The 19,826-nt window shown below is 36.7% G+C and overlaps 1 protein-coding gene across 4 annotated transcripts in view; it reads left to right on the forward strand.

Moving 5' to 3' along the window:
* LOC124154455 (YLP motif-containing protein 1-like) overlaps positions 1–19,826 on the forward strand; it is a 68,453-nt gene that overhangs the window by 40,228 nt on the left and 8,399 nt on the right. For 3 of the 4 annotated variants that reach the window (XM_046528197.1, XM_046528199.1, XM_046528198.1), the window contains 10 exons: positions 2,450–2,590; positions 4,747–4,840; positions 6,978–7,289; positions 10,476–10,785; positions 12,079–12,198; positions 12,490–12,666; positions 15,594–15,761; positions 16,298–16,411; positions 17,132–17,195; positions 18,015–18,133. In XM_046528197.1, coding sequence (XP_046384153.1) covers positions 2,450–2,590; positions 4,747–4,840; positions 6,978–7,289; positions 10,476–10,785; positions 12,079–12,198; positions 12,490–12,666; positions 15,594–15,761; positions 16,298–16,411; positions 17,132–17,195; positions 18,015–18,133 — 1,619 coding nt within the window. Of the gene's footprint in view, positions 1–2,449; positions 2,591–4,746; positions 4,841–6,977; positions 7,290–10,475; positions 10,786–12,078; positions 12,199–12,489; positions 12,667–15,593; positions 15,762–16,297; positions 16,412–17,131; positions 17,196–18,014; positions 18,134–19,826 lie in introns of those variants that run through there. The other variant, XM_046528200.1, reaches the window with a different exon arrangement.

The following is a 19,826-nucleotide window of genomic DNA, read 5'->3' on the forward strand; positions in this document are numbered from 1 at the left end:
AATAAAAATTAGCTAAACTCAGTTAAAGGAAAAGGTTTAATCTTCAAATTTCAAAAGGACTTAAATCCTTCATTTTCAAAGACAAGCTGAGCAGAATTTCCTATGTGCTGCCATTTTAGTTTTTTTTTGCATGAAATTATCATTTGCATGGATTTATCATTCTTTACTGAAAAGCAATCCTTTAAGCTTTAGTTGCTCAGTGTGTTAAGTGCCCATGGTGTTCAGTGTGATGGCATTTCATTTTGAAGTAATGAATCATTTACTCCCTTTTCGAAGTACATTTTTGAAGCAAGAGGGGAAAATAAAAACAAAAAATCGCTTCTTAATCAAAGGAACAATTTTGCAGTGGGGAGAAAAAGATCTTCTAATTTTCAATTGCATAGCAGCTACTTTAGGTGATAGGTTACTTAAACAAATTGCTGTATCTATGTTACAAAAAAAGTCCTAAAAGACAATGTGTGTGGCAAAGCTTAATGACTTTTAGAACACAAGTTTACATGTTGTTGATGCTCGCTTGAATACTATTATTACTTGCATGGAAAAATCTGTTTTTCAATTTCTTATGCTACTTTTGGCACATTGTGTTAAATTTATTTGTTCGTAATGTAGGAATTTATTTGTTTTCATGTCTTTTGATGTTTAGCTGTGAGCAGAGTAGTGAAATGGAACCACAATGTTGCTTATAGAAGTACATAAATTAATGTACCATTTGAAATGAAAATGTTAATGGCACCTGATTAGTAGGTTAAGTATTTTGGTATTTTTGGGCTAGTATTTCTTAAGTTATTTTATCCTAAGCTTTGAGAGGATAGGAAGCACATATCTATTGAATCAAGTGTTGCATCTAGGAAATTACTGGTGTGCATCCTGTTGTGGCTTATTTGTCATTTACGTTTGAAAAGAAAATGAATTTCTTATAATTTTTAATTGTGATACAGATGGAATGTACCAATGCCAGTACTTAGTTATTCTATTTCTCCTTCCCAGTACCATTTTCAATATTGATGCTGTCTTAACCTGGAAATAATGTATGCAAAATTCCTTCTTAAAGATTTTTGAGTGGCTCTGTCATTAAAAGAACCAGAGTATCAGAACAGCCCCTATTTCTTTGTAGAAACCCTACATATTCTTAAAAAGGAATGATATTATGGATTTTAAAAACTCATCAATTTGAACATCACTGCCAGAATTTTCAAATATGAATACCACATTAATTGCTGTTAAACACACACTTTTAACACCTAATGGTCAGTTAGTATTCAGATTTTTATTACAAATAGATTGGTGGAATGGACTGTTTCCGCAAATCTAATTCTGGGATTGAATCTTGGTAAAAGTAGATTTGAATCTCGGATCTACCTTTAATAAGTGGTAATTGATAAAAATAAAACCTTTTCTCTGCCTGTGAACACAGTGATGACAAATTTTCCTTTCTTAATAGATATCTTGCAAAGGAAAAATGAACTTATAATTATATTTCTTAAATGTCAATAACCAATAAAAATTTACAAAGTATGGCTAGGATGCCATCCAGAAAGAAAATTCAGATTGTGGCCCCAAAGCAAGATCCAAAAGTAATGCACATTGCAGTACCATTCACTTGTATTCATGATTGTATGCACATCTTTGAAAAAGCTTGGGTAAGTAATGTTGCTGATTTTAATGTTAATTGCAGCTCTGATTAACTCCACCCAAAAATATTGAATATCTTCCAATCCAATCAGATTAAGTGGATTTTTAGGGAAGAGGGAAATTGTGAAATATGAAATTTTGTAACCATCTCTTCAAATTATTATTTTTAATCATCATTATCCCCTGTCCACCACTATGCAACCATTGTGCCACTTGAATTATCAAAATTTCATAACTTATGGAAATGAATCAACTTCATTACAATAATCAGTGTGAAAATGGAGAAAATGGATTTAATGTTAAAATAAAAATGTATATTCTTAAAATCATTTGCCTTGGAAATTTTTAAAATATGTATTCTATTATTGTAATAAGTTAAATACAAGATGATCAAAAGGAATGCTCTCAATAAATACTGGCAGTGTGTGGCATTCAGCATCAGAGCACTCCAGCAGTACAATTCTACCAATAGTTTCACTGGTTAAATTGGTGGTGAAAAGCTTAAAATTAAACATGATGGTATCACATTGTGTGTCACTTAAATTCCATGATACGGACACATGTGTGCAATCAAAACCATTCAGATCTAGTGATACTTGGTATCAGGTCCAGTCCATCCCTAATAAATGTGCTTATCTTGATTCTAAGTTTCCTGCTTCACGTAATGAAAATTTATGACCTCACTAATATGTACATTACAATGGTTGGGATTGTTGCTTGATTGGGCATTTATTTTATCCATGATTGTGGTCTTTTTTTTACTTGCATCTCCACATGTAGAAATTTGGGTGATTTGTTTTTGTTTTCTCGTTCTCAGAACAATGGCGAGGGAATGAGTATGGAGACCGAGACTCGAGGCTGATGGGCTTGGGCCATGAGCCACCCCCTCCCCCGAGGGTTTGGGACCACGATGAACGCTCACCCAGTAAAGGGAGGAGTTTTGAGCCCCCTGGAAAAGGTATGTGGGTGACTATTTGAACTCCATTACTTTTTACTAAAATATTCTACTTTTTTAAGTGGGTGCATGTAGCACTGAACCTCTCTTTAACAGTTAGTATATTTCCAGGAAATTGTTTCCTATTTTACAGCTCTAGCTAATTGTTTTACAAGAATATTTTTGCTGTAATGTTATCATTGACAACAGATTCAAAGAAGCTATTGAGTCCACAGGTTATTGGGTACACAGGGCTAAAATATCTATTTTGCTAATTACAGTGGCCAAATCTTACATCAAAGAAGCTATTACGGTATAAGTCCATCACAATGAGCACTGAAAATCCCTGAAAAATCACTCGTTAAATTAAACTGCAGAACAATCGAATCTACCCGAGATAGCTCGAAGGAAATCTAATTGATGATAGATGGATCTAAAATTACTGTAGCTTCTTATCATTTAAACCAAATTATGCATTAATGGTGCTCTCTAGAATTTTTTGCGACTAAAGAGGTGAATTTCTTATGAAATGATACCTTAAAATAATCTCGTTTGGCTTTGAAGTCATCTGCTTGAAAAGTGATCATAAGGAAAACAAATTTTGACTGCCTGGCTCTTGCCCTCGGAATTCATTCAGCAGTTTCTTGTCTACTTCCCATTGATATGACCATTCGGCATCAACAACATCCATGTGTGAAATTCAAAATCCTTGGCTGCTGCATGATGCAATCAAGGGTTAATATTTTCCCAAATACAGTAAATCCTTGACTTACGAACAGAATGCATTACAAGACCTTGGTCACATGGTGATGAACCTATGCAAGGCATGTAAAAGTGTGGTTATCCTGCAGAATGCAATTGTGCATTACAAGTTTGCGTAAACTCGTTATTGTGACTAACTGATCTAGTTGAGTGTGTAATACGGTTGGAGCCGAAAAAAATTTGCTGTACGTTGGAAGGAAGAGCAGGTGAAATGCTGAACAGTTCCTGACTTAGCCAGAGATTAATTGATAATTTGTTCAGAGTGTGCCCAAAGTGTGAGTTCCTCCACCCCACACCTCATTGCATTGGCCAACTCCAAAGGTTCCAAATTTGAAATTTTGTGCACGCTTGAATATTGCGAATATTCATATCTCTGAAAGTTCGTAAGAAGATGACTTCCTGTACAGCCAATTTATGAATGGTAATGAGTGGGTCATCATGATTCCACTGGAATGTAGCTTATTATATGATGTTACGTGGATACTGAAGTATCTCTTACTGAAGAAAGAACCATAATTGATGCTCTTGGTCACAGTGCACAAGGAGAACTTAGCGTAGCGCAATGATTAGGACGTAGAGTAGTGTACATCCACCTAAATGCCGTGGCTAAACCGTGGAACTTCATAATAAAGTTCTTTTTCTTACCGCCGGGCCCGTGTCTGAGGTTCACAATTTCGTAACAATGAAAATTTGGTAATGTTTCTTTTACTACAGAGTGGATTAGCCGTATCACTGTCTCTAACTATTTGCTTCGTGAAAATGAGAACTTCGTAATAAGGATGTTCGTATTAATGAGAGTCCACTGTATGTAGCATATTCTTGGCCTCCCCTGAAGGGGTAGGAGGAGGAAAAGAGGAAGACCAAGAAGAAATTGGAGACAGTTTGCTGAATTTAAAGGCATGTGAATTCCATGTTATGGTCTCCACATGGTTTTGTGATTCGAAGTGGGAGCAAGGGTAGGTGGGAGAATGGCAGAGGAGGAATTGGTTAAGGACTGGTCATGTGTCATCCAAGAGTTTTAATTGAATTCCAGATAGTTGCTGTGGGGGTGTTTTTGTGGCAGCTTTTATGTTCATTGCATGAGTGACCAGTTTTCATCAAAATACAGCTTAGTTGGTAGACATTCAGTATAATGCCAAGTTGTGACCCTTTGTGAAAGGTTACCATGGCATTAAGTGCATATTTATACTTCAATTTTCCCCATTCCTTAAGTCCTGGCTTTTTAAAGGCTGTAGGGGGCCTATTATAGAGCTTAAGCTAATGCCTGCTGGATGGGTTATGTATGCTACCTGCGGCATGCCACATTATCCTTCATTTTAACACAATTCTCACATTGAAGAATTTTTCATCCTTTTATCTCATTTTTATCTCATTTTTCTCATACTGTAACCTAATTCGTAATTTCTATTTTTATTTAGAAGGCCGAGAAAGGCGAGAATCTCGTTGGGAGAAACCACGTTGGTCCGGTTCAAAGCATGAAGGCGACCTTGCTCGTTGGGAAGAAGAAGATAGGTAAGTTATGGACTCAACTACTGCCTTAATGAGGGGTAATATTGGTTGTGTTTATGTAGCTTGTGTAATTCTAACTGTAAAAAGTATTTTTCACCGAATCTGAAAATGACACCTTGGGATAATTTGGTGTGCCATCACAATTCTGTTACTTATTTCCCCCATAAGGCATTTCTTTGAAGTAGCATCAAAGGATATATAAGATAAAATTTTTACATTTTTTGGGTTATTCAATGCAGTAAAATCCGTTATTTACGCTTTTTCAAGGGACCCAAGGAGAGAAGTGGAAATTACGGGAAGATGCAAATAGTGGGAAATGGAGAATTTTCGCTTTAACTTACATACTTGCTTGGGAAATGTGGACATAGTTCCTCTCTGAAGCACAGTGTTTTTTCAGGCAGCACAAATTTAAAAATAATCCTGTTTCGTCTGCATTGAAAACACCTTTTGGGCTGCAACCTTCCAGAAGTCTAATCAGTTTGGATGCTTTCCAATGAGTTGCAGTCTCTATGTTAACACCTTAACTTTCACCACTCACTGTCTTGTACACAAGATTGTACCTATTTTTGAATCTATACTACCAACCATTGGATGCTGTAGAATCTTCGGTTCCCGATCTTTAGGCGATATAGAATGCTTTTTCCCATAAGATGACGCCATTCACAGGGAAATTTGACAATCTAGCACCAAAAATCCACTCTTTCAGCATTCGCTCATATTCTTCAAACTTGGAATTCTCGACATATTTTGTCTTATTTGATAAATGTCCGCACTGGTTTGCATGTTTTACAATGGCGTCGGGATTTTTCACTACGGTATTGAATGTTGAAACTGGCAATCCGAGTTGCTTCACCAGATCTATGCGGGAATCAACTTGATCTAAAATTTTCATTTTGCTCCCAATTAAAAATTTCTCTTTTTCACCTGTACGTAATTAATTTACTCATAATTGCTACACAACTGTTGAATCAAGTCAGCACAAATGATCCCAGTTGTCGGTCAAGTTTTATAATACCGGCATTTATCACGTTTCATCACGTCTAGTTTCCTTTCAAACTTTATCTTATCAAATTAGGGGATTACATGATTATTGTCAGCATTCTATCAGGAATCATTCTTACGTTATAATTATTGCATAGCTGGATAGTTCAAATTTCCAACGCTAGTGGCATTGTGTCCCGCCAATTCTTCTGAAAGTAGCTCTCATTATGGCTCTCTCTCTCTCTCTCTTGTATTTTTAAATACATATGTGCGAAAGGAAGCCAAAAGATGCTTTTTATGGGGTGAAATGCACGATTAAATGATTTAGTTGGCAAATTATTTTTTTGGAGGGCATGTTGTGATGCAGATTTGTGTGGAAACAAAAAAAAAACTTGCAAGTTGCAGAAAATTGTAAATTCAAATAATGCAAATATGGGGTTTTACTGCAATTCATTAATCGTAAGAATCCATTCCCATAGTGAATTTTTTAATCAGCACCACAATTTTTTGTTCTCCTGTAACTGTTTTTTGTTAAGTCTCACTGTGCATTCATCAGTATGGATAATTTTGTGATTCCTGTTGTTGATTCCTTGTTTCATTCTAAAGTACAGCAGGTCCCAGAGTTTTGAATGATATGAATTGTGAACATTTTGCACTTACAGTCCGACTCAAGCAGTTTTTTTTTAAATTATGATATAATTTCTTTGGGTCTTTCTTTTTTATTTTTTTACAACTTATATTATATTTAATATTTTTTTGCACCATGATTTTAAATATCCCCTCCTGGTTTGAGCTACAGGCCTCACAAGTTCACAAATGTTCCCCTAGTGAGGTAAATGAATGAGAGCTAAGAAAGCTCTGATAACTTTTCATTTTTTATCCTTGCCGTAAAACTTCTCCTGTTTAGAATTTTGTATGATTGTTTCTTAAAGCTAATTGTTTGAATAATATCCAAGAGATTTTCAGTGAAATATTCCTAATATTAAAATCATTCTTGTGTGCTCTTCATTAGAATTGGTGTTCTCTTCAGTGCGACTCTCAGGCTCTCTCAGGAGCCTAACTCTTAAATTACATAAACCTGTGCTGTTGTATTTTTGGCTTGATGCATTACCAGAGATTTTATTTTCATTCGAACATGCTTATGTTTCTCTCTTTGCAGGTACGGATCGGACAGGTGGGGTCGTGGAGGGGGGAAGGAGAGGGATCGTGAGAGGGACCGCGAGAGGAGTGATCGTGGGAGTGATAGGGGTGATCGAGTGAGTGATAGGGGTGATAGAGGGAGTGACAGGGGTGATAGGGGGAGTGATAGGGATAGGGACAGGGATCGTGGGGATCGGTCGGGTAGGGGGAAAGGAAGATCGAGGGGTGGCGAGGAAGAGAGGTCTGTGGGTGGCAGCCGAGGGCACGAGTCAGACAAAGAGAGGGAGCGATCGTCCACATCCAGCAGCAGCCGGCATAAAAAGGACGAGAGGTGAGCACAACCAAATAGAGGCTAATGTTTTACTCTTCTCCTGGTTTGGGATGGAAGGATAACAGAATTATGATGTTCAATAGGGTGGTTTCCTATTTTTTTAATTGCCTAAATCGAAAGATTATTACTTCTGGAGTATGTATTTCACACTTTTAGATTTTTAAATGACGATATCTATTTTTTGCAATTAAATGAAAAGTGAAAAATTTCACATGCTCAAAAACACGACGGCTAAGTATGAGTGCTGGAAGAAGCCCATGTTACGTCACTCTGGTTCCAGCTGCCACTGTGTGAGGCCTCCTTGGTGCAAGGCTATGAGCGCCGCTACATTGCAGGCTGCTAGCAGGTAGCGCTTGGCTTAAGTAAGGATAATTAATACCCTATCAAACGAAGGAAGCTTTTCGGCCTTGGGCAATTTTAATAGGTGATTATTAAGAGACGTTTCCCTGAGCTCTGTGTCTCATGCATTCATAGGTAATCTCAGACAATGTAAAACTCCTATCTACTCGTATAGAAACTAGGTCCCTGTGACGTCACGTGGAGTGGCATCGCATGGGCGTCAATCTGGCCTTTTTCAAATAAGGTCAAAATTGACCATTAACATTCATCTAAACTGGGATTTCTAAAACAAAGTAATTTGTATATTATGAATACACTAATGGTGGGTAACGAATCACAATCAATGCCTTTCGTTTCTTTGATGAAGGAAACTACCCTATTCTTAATTCCAAAAGTTTTACAAAACGCCAATTTTGTGGTACTTTATACATTTGATGGATAATCTTTTTCGTCATTTTTATGCTTCATATTGATAGGTGTCATTTATTCCTTTGTGACATTAGTTTTGTGAACCCTCTTTCCTCTTCTCTAAAATCCCTATGCCTCTTCTGTATTTCTTGTATGTGAAAAATCATGGCTCTTCTGATGATAATGTGTAGCATTGGTTGAAATAACAAGGCATGGTTTTGTAATTGGAGTGCTGGGCTACTGAACAAATAGCCCTTGATTGATATGCTGGTTCAAGCCTATATATGCCCTCAGAAAAAAAGCCTCAAAGTGCTAAATAGCACAGAGAAATTAACTGACCTTCAATCCTGAGTGTGTAAATTTTATGTGCCAGTGGCTTAGTCTGCAGTGTCCTCTACCCTGACCTAACCAAATCTATCCCTGAATGGTCCCGTGGTAAGAGGATTACCGTATATCTCCGAATATAGTCCCCCCTTTTTTTCCAAAAATGGCCGCGGAAAAGTAAGGGGGGGGGGACTATAATCGAGTGTAATCCAATTTAGCATACTAAAGGTGACCGTAAAGTAATAAATAACGGCATAATGGCTAATGTTCTCGTAGTCTTTCTATTTGAGTATATTTATGAGGATTATAATCGGAGATATTAGTAAATACTGCCACGTTTTACCGGAAATTAAGACAATTTTTACCACAAATGTTGTACAGATACGATTATTCCGATTCAAATAGCATATCGAATATGCGTTTTCACGGAATCCATCGGGTAGCCGCTAATTTTTCTTGGAAAAGTATTGTTAGAATAATTCAATCGACACATCACTTAATGACGCAACACAGTAAATAATTAAAATGAAAACTAAACACACGCTATCATTACATTAATCGAACACTAGAATTGAATCAATAGTATATGTACCCGTCGCTCATTTAATAACTACACGATTTAAATAATTGCGAAAAATAAACATATAAAGTGAACCCGATTTAGCATTTCATTGCGTCCGTAGCTACTATACGTCCGTGCGGTTCGTGTTTACAACCACTGCCTTTACCGCCTTCACAGAACAAGAATGCGCAATAGGTGATGCATTTGTTTCTGAAAAGGCGCAATAATCGACGACTTTAAACCAGAAGCGCCGGCATTACTGCATTTGATCGAAATACAGCGACTCAGCATCGAAAGTGTAATCAATTTATTGAGGAATATCTTCAATTCGTCAGGGTAAATAGGATCGATAAAATACGTCGCATAACGTTTCGCAATTATTTCCGCGATATTTTCTTTATTAAAAATAATTTTACGTTCAACAGTGAGGTGATGGATCAAGTAGAAAGATGAGGATCGATCCTGCCGCAGATTAGAGGCCTTCAAAGACGGAGTTTCGATGCCAATTTAAAAATAGCCGTTGCAGAATACGCCGTAAATCATAGTATTTACAGCGCTAGCAAAGCGCTAATACATCGCGGAAGTCATTTCGGGGGTCTCGATGCGGCAGATTCAAAGAATTAGAGGAAAATATCGTCGAATTTGTGCGCAAATGCAGAGCAGAAGCTCTTTGTGTAACTTATGCAATGATTCGCGACGAGGCATTGAAAATTGATATAATTTTTTTTCAGTTTTAATGTTTGTTGGAAAAAGTTTATTTCTTAATTTTATTACTTTGATATTTGTAAGTCCTGTAGTTTAATTGTTTTGCTTAGCAGGCATTTGATAGCAATATTTTTATAATATTTATAATTTATTTAACACAATTTTATTTAGATTTCCTAAATTCTTCAGGTCACTTGGATTTGTGATGACTTGATGGGTGTGTTACACTGGATCTAAGGAAGTTTCAGGGCCAAATGCAATACTGTTTATGGGCTTTAAGTTAAAGCTTATATATTGACATTGTCTGTAGTCATTTGGAAATCAAAAATATTAATAATTTGTGAAGGTTTAAAAAATACAATAGCCTTGGATACTTAAAAAAATTTCTCATTTCTTCATTACATCTGGTTAAGGAACTATAAATTACTGATACATGCAATGGATCACAACATGTTTTAGGTATAGTTATTTTGTTGTGATGGAAAATATGTGAACAGATTTGTTCTTAATCTTCACAGAAAATAATAGTTTTTATCGAATCTAGAATCTTAACTTGCTAACCACAGAAAAATTGCCTTCCTTTACATTTTAAAAATTTTCCCAAAACTGAAGTCTCAAAATTGGGGGGGGGGGGGGACTATATTCGGGGGGGGACTATATTCGGAGATATACGGTAGTTGAAAGAGTTGTGTACATGGCATGGTGATGTGCTGTATCTCAAATCCTTGGCTTCAGTTTAGTGATTAGATTGAATTGTTGAAATGTATCTCTGGGATGGATTTTGTGTGTAATATTGTTAGTTATGTTCCTTCCTTTTTCTGAGAGTTGTGCTATTTCTTCCCTCGCAGTGGCAGTGGTCGAAGCAATGGTACCAGTGGAGGAAGTGTTCCCAGTGGTGGTGCTGCTAGCGGTGGCCCTCCAGCAACAGCTGGTGGTGGGCCCCACCCCCTTGTGTCCTATCCAATTCAAAGTTCAAATTCTCCTCCGCCCCCTCCCATCATATCTGCACAGCCTCAGGCATCCCTCTCCAAGGTGGAGACGGTGCTCATTGAAGATCTCTTGTCACCTCCTGGGCGGGCCAATCGCCCTGCCCGCATCGTCATCATCCTCAGAGGTCCACCTGGCTCAGGGAAGACATTTGTGGCAAAATTAATCAAGGTAATTGGGAATGTAGACCAAGTGTCTAACTTGGGTACCACTTCATATATGTCTTACAGCTGAGAACTTATTAAATTGTGTGCTGATGCTCTGGAAATCATCATAGTCCTTTATCAATGAGGGAGAATTTAGCTCATTCTGAGGATATCAACAGCTATCCTCTGAATTAGGTAAATGGAGCGGAAAGTGTAATACAGTATTACTGTGGTATGACGGAATACTGGGGACCCTAAAAGAAGTGAATTTGTTATTGTGAAGCTAAACTTTTTCCACCAAATTTTCTATGATGTCTTAGGTGGTAATTTATTTCTCAATGACATCAATCGAATTCATTAGCTTTGAGCACATTCTTCTCGTTCTCTAGTGAAATAAGATCAAAATATTATATAGACATTGATTGTTTCCAAAGCATGGCTTCAGTAACCTCTCATCACTAATCTGATGGAGGACTGGATAGCCCAGCTAGCAACCCAGAGTCTTCTTCCCACACAAAGTTACAATGAGTAGCCACTCAAAAATGACCTAAGAATTAATGAAGACTGGGCATTCATTCGGTGTTTTCTGGACACTCATTTGGTGCAGTTATGATTAATTGTGCGATTGTATGGTGACATTGTTGATATTGATGGTATCTGTGGACTTAACTCCGTTTTCTTAACATTTTTACATTTGCATAGGTAAAGACAGGGTATAAACCTCTTTGAATATTAATGGGACTCTTGATTGTAAACAACTGATGTATATGCCATTTTTATTATAATTTACTGGTGAATGAGTAGAATACATTAATTGTTAATGAGTTCCGTCGGTTTCATGGAAACTAATATTACCAGCATTCATAGAAATTTTGAGTTTGAATTTTTGCTCCCCAATAATGAAATTGGTACTTTTTGGGTCCCTTGAAGTTGTTATGTTGATGTTCTACTGTAACATGTACTCATAACACCTGTGTACTCCAAAAATGGGGGAAAACGAAAAGCTGACATATGTATTACAAAGTTAGGTTGTACAGGTGGCATAAATCTGTAGAGTTTCATTATGTGGGCTCTACTGTTTTAACTGGGTAATGTGCCAATGTTGAATCAAAGATTCATCTATCCATTTTGATTATGTCACTTGTAAAAAATCAGAGAATTACATCATGGCACATTATAATTCAGTGCCATTTTTTAAAATTAGAGTACGTGTAGGGATTAGAGTACAATTATGCTCAATGACTACACAGAGACTACCATAGACTTTATAATACATTATATCTTATGGCTTTTATGGCTTATATTTTGATTTTTGCAGGATAAGGAAGTAGACCAGGGTGGAAGTGCTCCCAGAATCCTTGCCTTGGATGACTATTTCATGGTTGAGTTTGAGAAGGAAGAAAAAGATCCAGAAACTGGGCGAAAGGTTACGAAAAAGGTTGGTTGAATTTCCTCATTCATAATTTTTTATCAGAGAACACCCTTGTAGTCGTAATTAATGATATACTTTAGAATTTGCCTCCAATTGATAAGTGGTAAAAATGGTAAATATACCTCTTTGCGAAGATTTTTAACAACCCGGAAAGAAGGCAGACTTTAATGTCAAAAGCCTAAGTTATTTATCTGTATATTCATATTGTGTTTTATGAAATTTTATTGAATCAAATATCTTAGCACCTATTTGAAGTTATTTTTTATGCATCACTGAGATTCAAATTTTTTATTCCAGTTCATGAAGTATGAATATGAGGCAGAGATGGAGAAACAATACCGCAGTAGTCTGATTAAGGCATTCCGCAAAACTGTTGATGATGGATATTTTCCATTTATTATTGTGGATTGTATCAATGATAAAGTTCGTCAATTTGATGAGATGTGGACTTATGCCAAGCAGAAGGGATTCCAAGTAAGTGCAGTATTGATGGTATTGTTTGCACCACGGTCGGTCTTGCAGATTGTCACTGTGCCACGGTTGACCCTGGAATTGTAACCGTGAAAACCAGAGATTACTCAAGAATTTATGGTTAAAATAGTTTCTACATCAAGGCACCCGGTTTTCTCTAATTAAAGTAAACCACATAGACAAAATGGCATAATGTGACATATGAGAAAGACGGTTATTCAACCAATAGGATCTTACAGATGGTATACAATAAACTTTAAGATGAAAATTACTGACGATGGACACCCTATCCAAAATTTCATACCATGTGTTAAATTTTAAATCTGTTGCTCGGGCTGTGGTAAAATTCACTGTAGTTGCCATGGGAATGACTTCCCATGGATCAAGAATAAAATGATGAACCTTTGGTTTTCCTGACAACTGCACAAACTTCTAAGAACCTAGATGGAATAGTATTATACAGAGTGGCATGCTAAACCAAAATTTTTATAGATTGAGGTTTGATTCTTAGTAATGGAAATTTTTTTCTAATAGTAGTAAAAGTGAATGTCATACCAGTTTCATATGAAATCAGCTTAAATTTTTTAGGTCGGTTACGGAACTGAAGTTCCTGATATGGAATTTTTCCATTGGTATTATGTTCCTTCTCATTTCCATATGTTCCTTGCCAGCTCTTGACTGATTCTCAACTGTTTGCATGGAAAGAATATACCGTGATGTCTAATTTGAGACCTGAAATTCTTGTATGATGTCGTAGCTATACTTTCTGTTTAAGGATGAGTCCGTTCCTAAATTTTTTCGGTTCTCGGCACTAGTCCGGTTCTCCCCCATTGGTTCTCGGTTCACGATACTCGGTTCCAAGGATGAACTCTTATTATCTGAATTTATGACAAATTTAGATGACCAACTACTAGGAGATTTCACCAAAGATGTAAATTAGTAGGAAAGCTCAATAAAAAAACTTAAGATCGTCTCCATAATTTTATTTGCCAAGAAAAAAAGTTTAAATAACACGTTTTTAAAGAATGCATGATCGACCAATATGTTCGACCAAAGATCGACCACATTACATCATGCAGCCACTGGTTCTTTCTCCAGGTTTTGATTAAAAAAATTCAACGTTTTTACCCTATATGGGTCTAATCTACTCTTTTTTGGCAGAAATATTGCCATGAACAGGCGTTCACTGAAAACAGTAGTGGTCGATGTTGATTTTGAAGGGCCGTGCGGAATATGCTTAGAGCACAATTTACATACTGCATATCATCAGGATCAAAAGGGAAACTCCCTCAACTTCTGACAACATCATCCGTTAATTTGTTGTAACTTGTGAGTCAGTTGAAAATGTATGTACTCTATATTCTGTGATATAGCTCAAATTGTTACTGATATTGACAACTTATTTGCATGCTTCTCTGTCACAGTTCTTATAACCTCAACAATAAACTGCTCAACACACCGGTACAGCGACATCATGCATACTCTGTGAGTTAATGCAAAATTGTAATGCAGTGTTGCATTCTGCAGGATAACCACACTTTTCAATGTTCGTAGGTTTATCAACGTACGAGCAAGATCTCGCAGTGCATATCGCTCATATGTTGAAGAACTACTCTATGACATGATTCATTCTTAAGAAGATCCGGTCGTCTCGTCTGAAAGTGGACTCAATGTAGCATTGTCTGTATTTCACGTGGTAGACGGCGCATCGCCGGGCCAAATGGGCGCCGTGCCGTCAACGACATGATTTGAATCGTTTGACGACGTCTTGAAAGAACGGTCCCGTGCCGTGGATGGCGGCAGGCAAAAAGTCAGCTCGTTTGAAAGCAGCCGTGGCTACGAAAATGTTACAATGTTAGTGAGAGCTACAAACTCATGAACCCATAAATGCGCGAATTAGTGAGCAACTCTAAAAAAAAAAAAAATCGTGGAAGCCATGCAATTAGAAAGTAATAAATGCATTTTTTAATCTCTTTTCACTTTTTGGCCTTAAATACGCTGCAGACCATTTAGGCTTTGGGCTCTAAATTCAAATCCTTGCCACCATTCCGAGGTGGTTCCAAAGTACGGACTTCATACGACCGGTTCTCGATATCAGTTCAACAGCCAAGAACCCGCATTACCGAGAACCGGGTACTGGATCCGACCCATCTCTAGTTCTGTTGCTTCATTTTGCCTCTTATTTCTTCTCTGATTACTGTAGAACTTGTTTGATACATTTTTGAAGGAATCACAAAAAAATGAGTGTACAACTCATGAAATAGTGCTAACTGGGGAAGTAAAGATTAGCATTTTGGGTCATTTCAATCTATGGGAAGTCTTCATAATTTCAATTTCTTTCAGAATTTTTTACAAGATCGCCATCCTTAACCCCTTTTCATGTTTAAAATCAAGAAAATGAGCAGATGCATTGCCAAAATGGTACCAGACAATTTAAAATCACAATTTTTTGTAAAATTCCTTGAGACAATTACATAAAAATGGCATTCTCAGATGTGATGCAAGAATTGCTATCTTTGGTTTTTGATTTGTGTCTGAGTCATCGTTTGGGAGAATTCTTTAATTATTAGAATTATTTTTTCTTTGGAACTGAATGTTTTGTTTCTAGCAGAGCATGAAGTGAGCATCTAAGCCTTCGTTTAGTTTATTCTTCTTAAAGCAGTCTGTAAATTAAACTACGTATTATACTTTTTGTTTCATCATTTCCTTCTTTTATAACTGTTTCAGTACTTAATTGATACAATTTTATAGATTAAGCCAGGATTATCCATCATTCATTGATAACTTTCGAAAAATCTAATTGGTTGATATTATTATTTGATGCGGGCATTTTTAAGCATTTGCTATTCAAAACCTGAAATCATTCATGAATTTTACATTGTTGTTTATAGTCTGCTAAGTGGTGTTACTAAGGGGAAATTTGTCTTCAGGTGTACATATGTGAAATGGACATGGACGTGTCCACATGCTCCAAGAGGAATACTCATGGCCGAAGCCAACGTAATATTGAGGACATGGTGAAGCATTGGGAGGAGACTCCTCGTAGCTATGCGAGAGTTGATGTGAGATCACTCCTGCAGTCAGTGGCCATTACCGAGGTAAGTGTAACTGATGAAAGGCAGGCGTAGGTGAGGAATCGTTCTGCTAATCTGGAACCCTTAAGAGTATATGCATATTGAATTTATATAATTTAAATTAAGAAATTTCCTCTGTACCTTAACAGTTAGTTCCCATTTGACCATATTTTGATTCAGCCTCTGTGGTTTATGAAATTTTGAATTTTTCCCCCTCCCTTTGAAAGTCTGATGTTGTTTTACAGTTATGAACTTAAATATTGGAATCCTGAACCAAGTTCTTCTAGTGTAAGGTTTGGTTTGCATTTTTCAGTCTGTGCTGTTAGTTCACTATTAAATAGTAATTAGTATTTTAAAGTATGTGTGTTTGTATATTCAGTGGTGGCCTATTTGTTTTCATCGGTTTGTTCATTAAAAAAGTATTTTTGTCAGTCTATTGTGGAAAATTTTAAACCTTGCAGCATTAAAAACCTGGAATTGCCAGCATGGAATTTAATATATTGGCTTGTGTGAATGACAAAACCATGTTTAAATTATGCTTTACTGTGAATTGCTTGCAGGTTGAAATGGAAGATACTACTACTGATGAGAAAAGTGCAGATGCTAAGGACGATAAAAATGATTCTGATAAGAAGGCTGGTGAAAAGCAAGAAGATCAGGCTGGCACCGAGGAGGTGAGAGAGAACTCCACGAGTGATCTAAGTACCAATCAAGTAGAAAAAAGTGAATCTTGAGTATTCATTCATACTTGATATGCATTCAGCTTTGTTTTCCTTTACTATCAAAGTTGTCGAAAAAGTCACGTTATTAATTTATTATTTCTTTGTTAACTTTATGCTGCGTATCACCAGGCCAGTTGTGCATTCGTTGCCATGAGAAATTCAACACTGTTACCATGCTGCGTAAAGTGAATTATTGATAATGAGATGATTTTGCTTAGAAATCTTTGTTGTTGACGAATCCCCAGGTTTTACTGGAGAAAGTATTATGTGCATTTTTCAGTGAAATAAACGGTATGTAGATTTTGTACGAGTTCCTGTGTTTATCTTTTGGGCCAAGAAGGTGTACAATCAACCTTCCTGCTTACAGAAAATCAATAGAAATTCCTCAGCGACATAGGCTCTTCCATGAGTACTTATATGATAAGGAGTAATGGGCGCGAACTAAGGACGAAATCATGTGTCACATTGTACATAGTAACTCTTTTTACTAGCTCTTGAATTTGTAATAGATTTCCCCTTAGGTATTCTGTTATAGATTGCATTGTTTTGGCTAGATATAATATCCTCTCATTTCATTAGATGGCATTTAGTGACCTCCATTAGCCTTTTCAGTTGTCAAAGTTAAACAAAAATCATTGTGTCTTTTGTTGAGAATCCAAGTTATTCCCTCAGGATGCAGAGAAAATTGTCGTGACCAGCAAGTGGGAGGGCTTGGAAGCTTCTGAGGAGAAATTAGGTGAGTAATGTTTCATTTCCCAAGCAAATATGATAATTCTTGTTTATGTGGTAATTTTTTAAGGGATTAGAAGTTGGAGAAATAAATATATGTCTATTTTGTCTTGCTGATGCGGGTGAAGGTTTATCTCTGGCTAGACCACAGCTTTTTCCTAAAACTTGGTGTTGATTCTTTTCTAATGAGAAAGTGTGTAGGATGAAGGTGTTTTACGTATGCGTTCGTCAATTGATGATGTATGAATAATCATGCATTTTATTATGTATGAATGTGTAACTCAGTTGATTTGCGTACTTATCTTATGCTATAGTATGGTGTAAGTGAATCAGCTTCCTCTCGTGGAAGTGTCTGTTTATTTGAGTACTATTATATTTATGAAGCTCGTGCCAAATTATTGAAGCGATGGATGAGGCATTGCTCAATTGAGCTATTCATCATATGCTGAGTCTGTACATCTTTGTGTGTTTGTTAATGCTGAGCATTATGGTATAATTTTGCTCAAAGAGTGTTAGTGTTGGTCTCGATAAAATGTGTAATTCTAAACTGACGTCATGTTATTCGTTTTTTTCCTACCTGTATAGTGATTCTATGAATTCCATCATTAATGATGAATGTGTGAGGAATTAGTGGACTTTTTTTGGTGACAATGCTCCAAAATCTGTTAAAAGGCGATATATTTCTTTCGACTGCGATTCTATAAGTGCTACATTACTTTTGTAAATGGTAATGCGACTGCGCTTCCAGCAGTCCCCACGGAGGGTTTGCTGCGATTGACCTTGTTTGGCTTGTCCATCATCTTTGCACATTTTTATTCCCATGCAGACCGGCTCGATGGGTTGGCCAAGAAACGGCGCAGTGAAAATCACCCTCAAAGCCTAGAAGATTGGCTCCAGCTTCCAGACGATTATGAAAAACGCAAGTGTACTCCTGGCAAGAAACAAGTAAGTCTTTTTTCTCACATTAATTCCATGGTGCATGTACTTTTCGTTCTAGTAGGTATGGTATTCCAGGGTGAATGACATGATGTTGTTGGTAATGCTGAAAGCATCTTGATTTGTACATTGAATAATCCTGTGGACACTAACGTGTAGCCTATGTCCTTGGTTGATACCACAAGAATGACATCGTCTCTACATTCTTCTACCTGTGTCTTCCACCGATCCGTCATCCTTACCATGGATTTATTCTGTTATGCCATAGTATTGGGAATCTCAGTTGATTCCTCATTCTATGGTTAGTCATTTTGCCTCTCCCCGTGATGTTTTTGATATTATTTTACACACTCATGGACGGTATGGAAGTGTGTCAGATGAAAATTTGTACTTTTTTCTTTGCCTTTGCCTTCATTTTTCTAAATGTGGAAAGGCACATGAATCGCGAAAACTTTTTTTCTGATAGCTATAATGGGAGTTTTAATTCTTCAGATGTTTACTTGCCTGTATAGCGTTTATGTATGTTAAGATCTAAACTTTGCGTTCTTTTGGGAAAGCAAGTGTACAAAATGTTAGGGTCTAGTGTTGCTTAATTCGTTAGCGGTGTTCTTTGATTCAGAGTAGCTGGTAGGCATGCAAAGTTAGAAATGGGTTGTATTTTAAACCTGAGATCCAATTGAAGAAAGGATTGCCTTAGTAGAAGGCTAAAATAAGTACAAAAGTTTTGATGCACCAAGGACGAAATTCACTATGAGAAAAATAGTTAGACTAGACCGTAATTCAAACCTGAATATCTCAATTATAAGTAAGGAATGCCACCAGTGTACATAAATTTTTGCCCGTGCCATCAACTGTTACGTAGTAATTTTTGCCTGCAGTGCTTTCCTTAAATCCCTTTCCACTCATGTTTCAAAATTAACAGACCGGTAAACTTAACTATTTTTTAATGTGTGTTGCCTTCTTTTCGAGTTATTGTAGCTGTCACAGTGAAAATTTTTTTGTTGAAAAGTTACTTCTTCTTATCAGAAAAGGAGTATGGAAAGTTGTATGCGTCTTTAGCTGCTCTATTGTGTCAAGATGCGTTGGTAGATACAGAGAATTTTATCAAACCATGGCTATGCAAATACATATGCCTCAAGGCATTTGTGGTTTCAAGGAAATGTGTTTTGTCTATTTTTTTATTTGCTTATTAAGTTTAGACAATATGCCTTAAGAAACAACCTTTTCAGCCTAAAATTTACCGTAGTTATATTATTACATAATACAACCATTCACTGCTCTAAGATTTAAAATGTTGTAGAAGCAAATGCCGACTCCATGGACAGGTTATTTATTTTCCTTTTAGTACTGACATCATGCATGGTGTGATGTCTTCCCATTATTACTCTTGCATCATTTTAAATGTTTCACCATGGCAGGTAGTGGAAAGTTTACATGGCAGAGATAATTTATATTCAGTTCAAACTATGACAAAAACAACAAAAAAATCTCTATAGTATGGATTAGATTTAGTAGAATTTCAAGCCAATCCTATATTCACTCATCAAGCTATTGTATTTTATGCTTTTATCAGGTAAAATGATACTGATGGTCGTTTTCGTGCTAGTTAATGCCAAGCTCCCAACAGGAGAGTCTGGCACTGAAGAAGACCGTTTTGCATCATTGAGGGTGTCGCCTGTTGAGCCCTAATGGCACTCACTAC

This window comes from Ischnura elegans, chromosome 2 (genome assembly GCF_921293095.1).
Source record: "Ischnura elegans chromosome 2, ioIscEleg1.1, whole genome shotgun sequence".
NCBI lineage: Eukaryota > Metazoa > Arthropoda > Insecta > Odonata > Coenagrionidae > Ischnura > Ischnura elegans.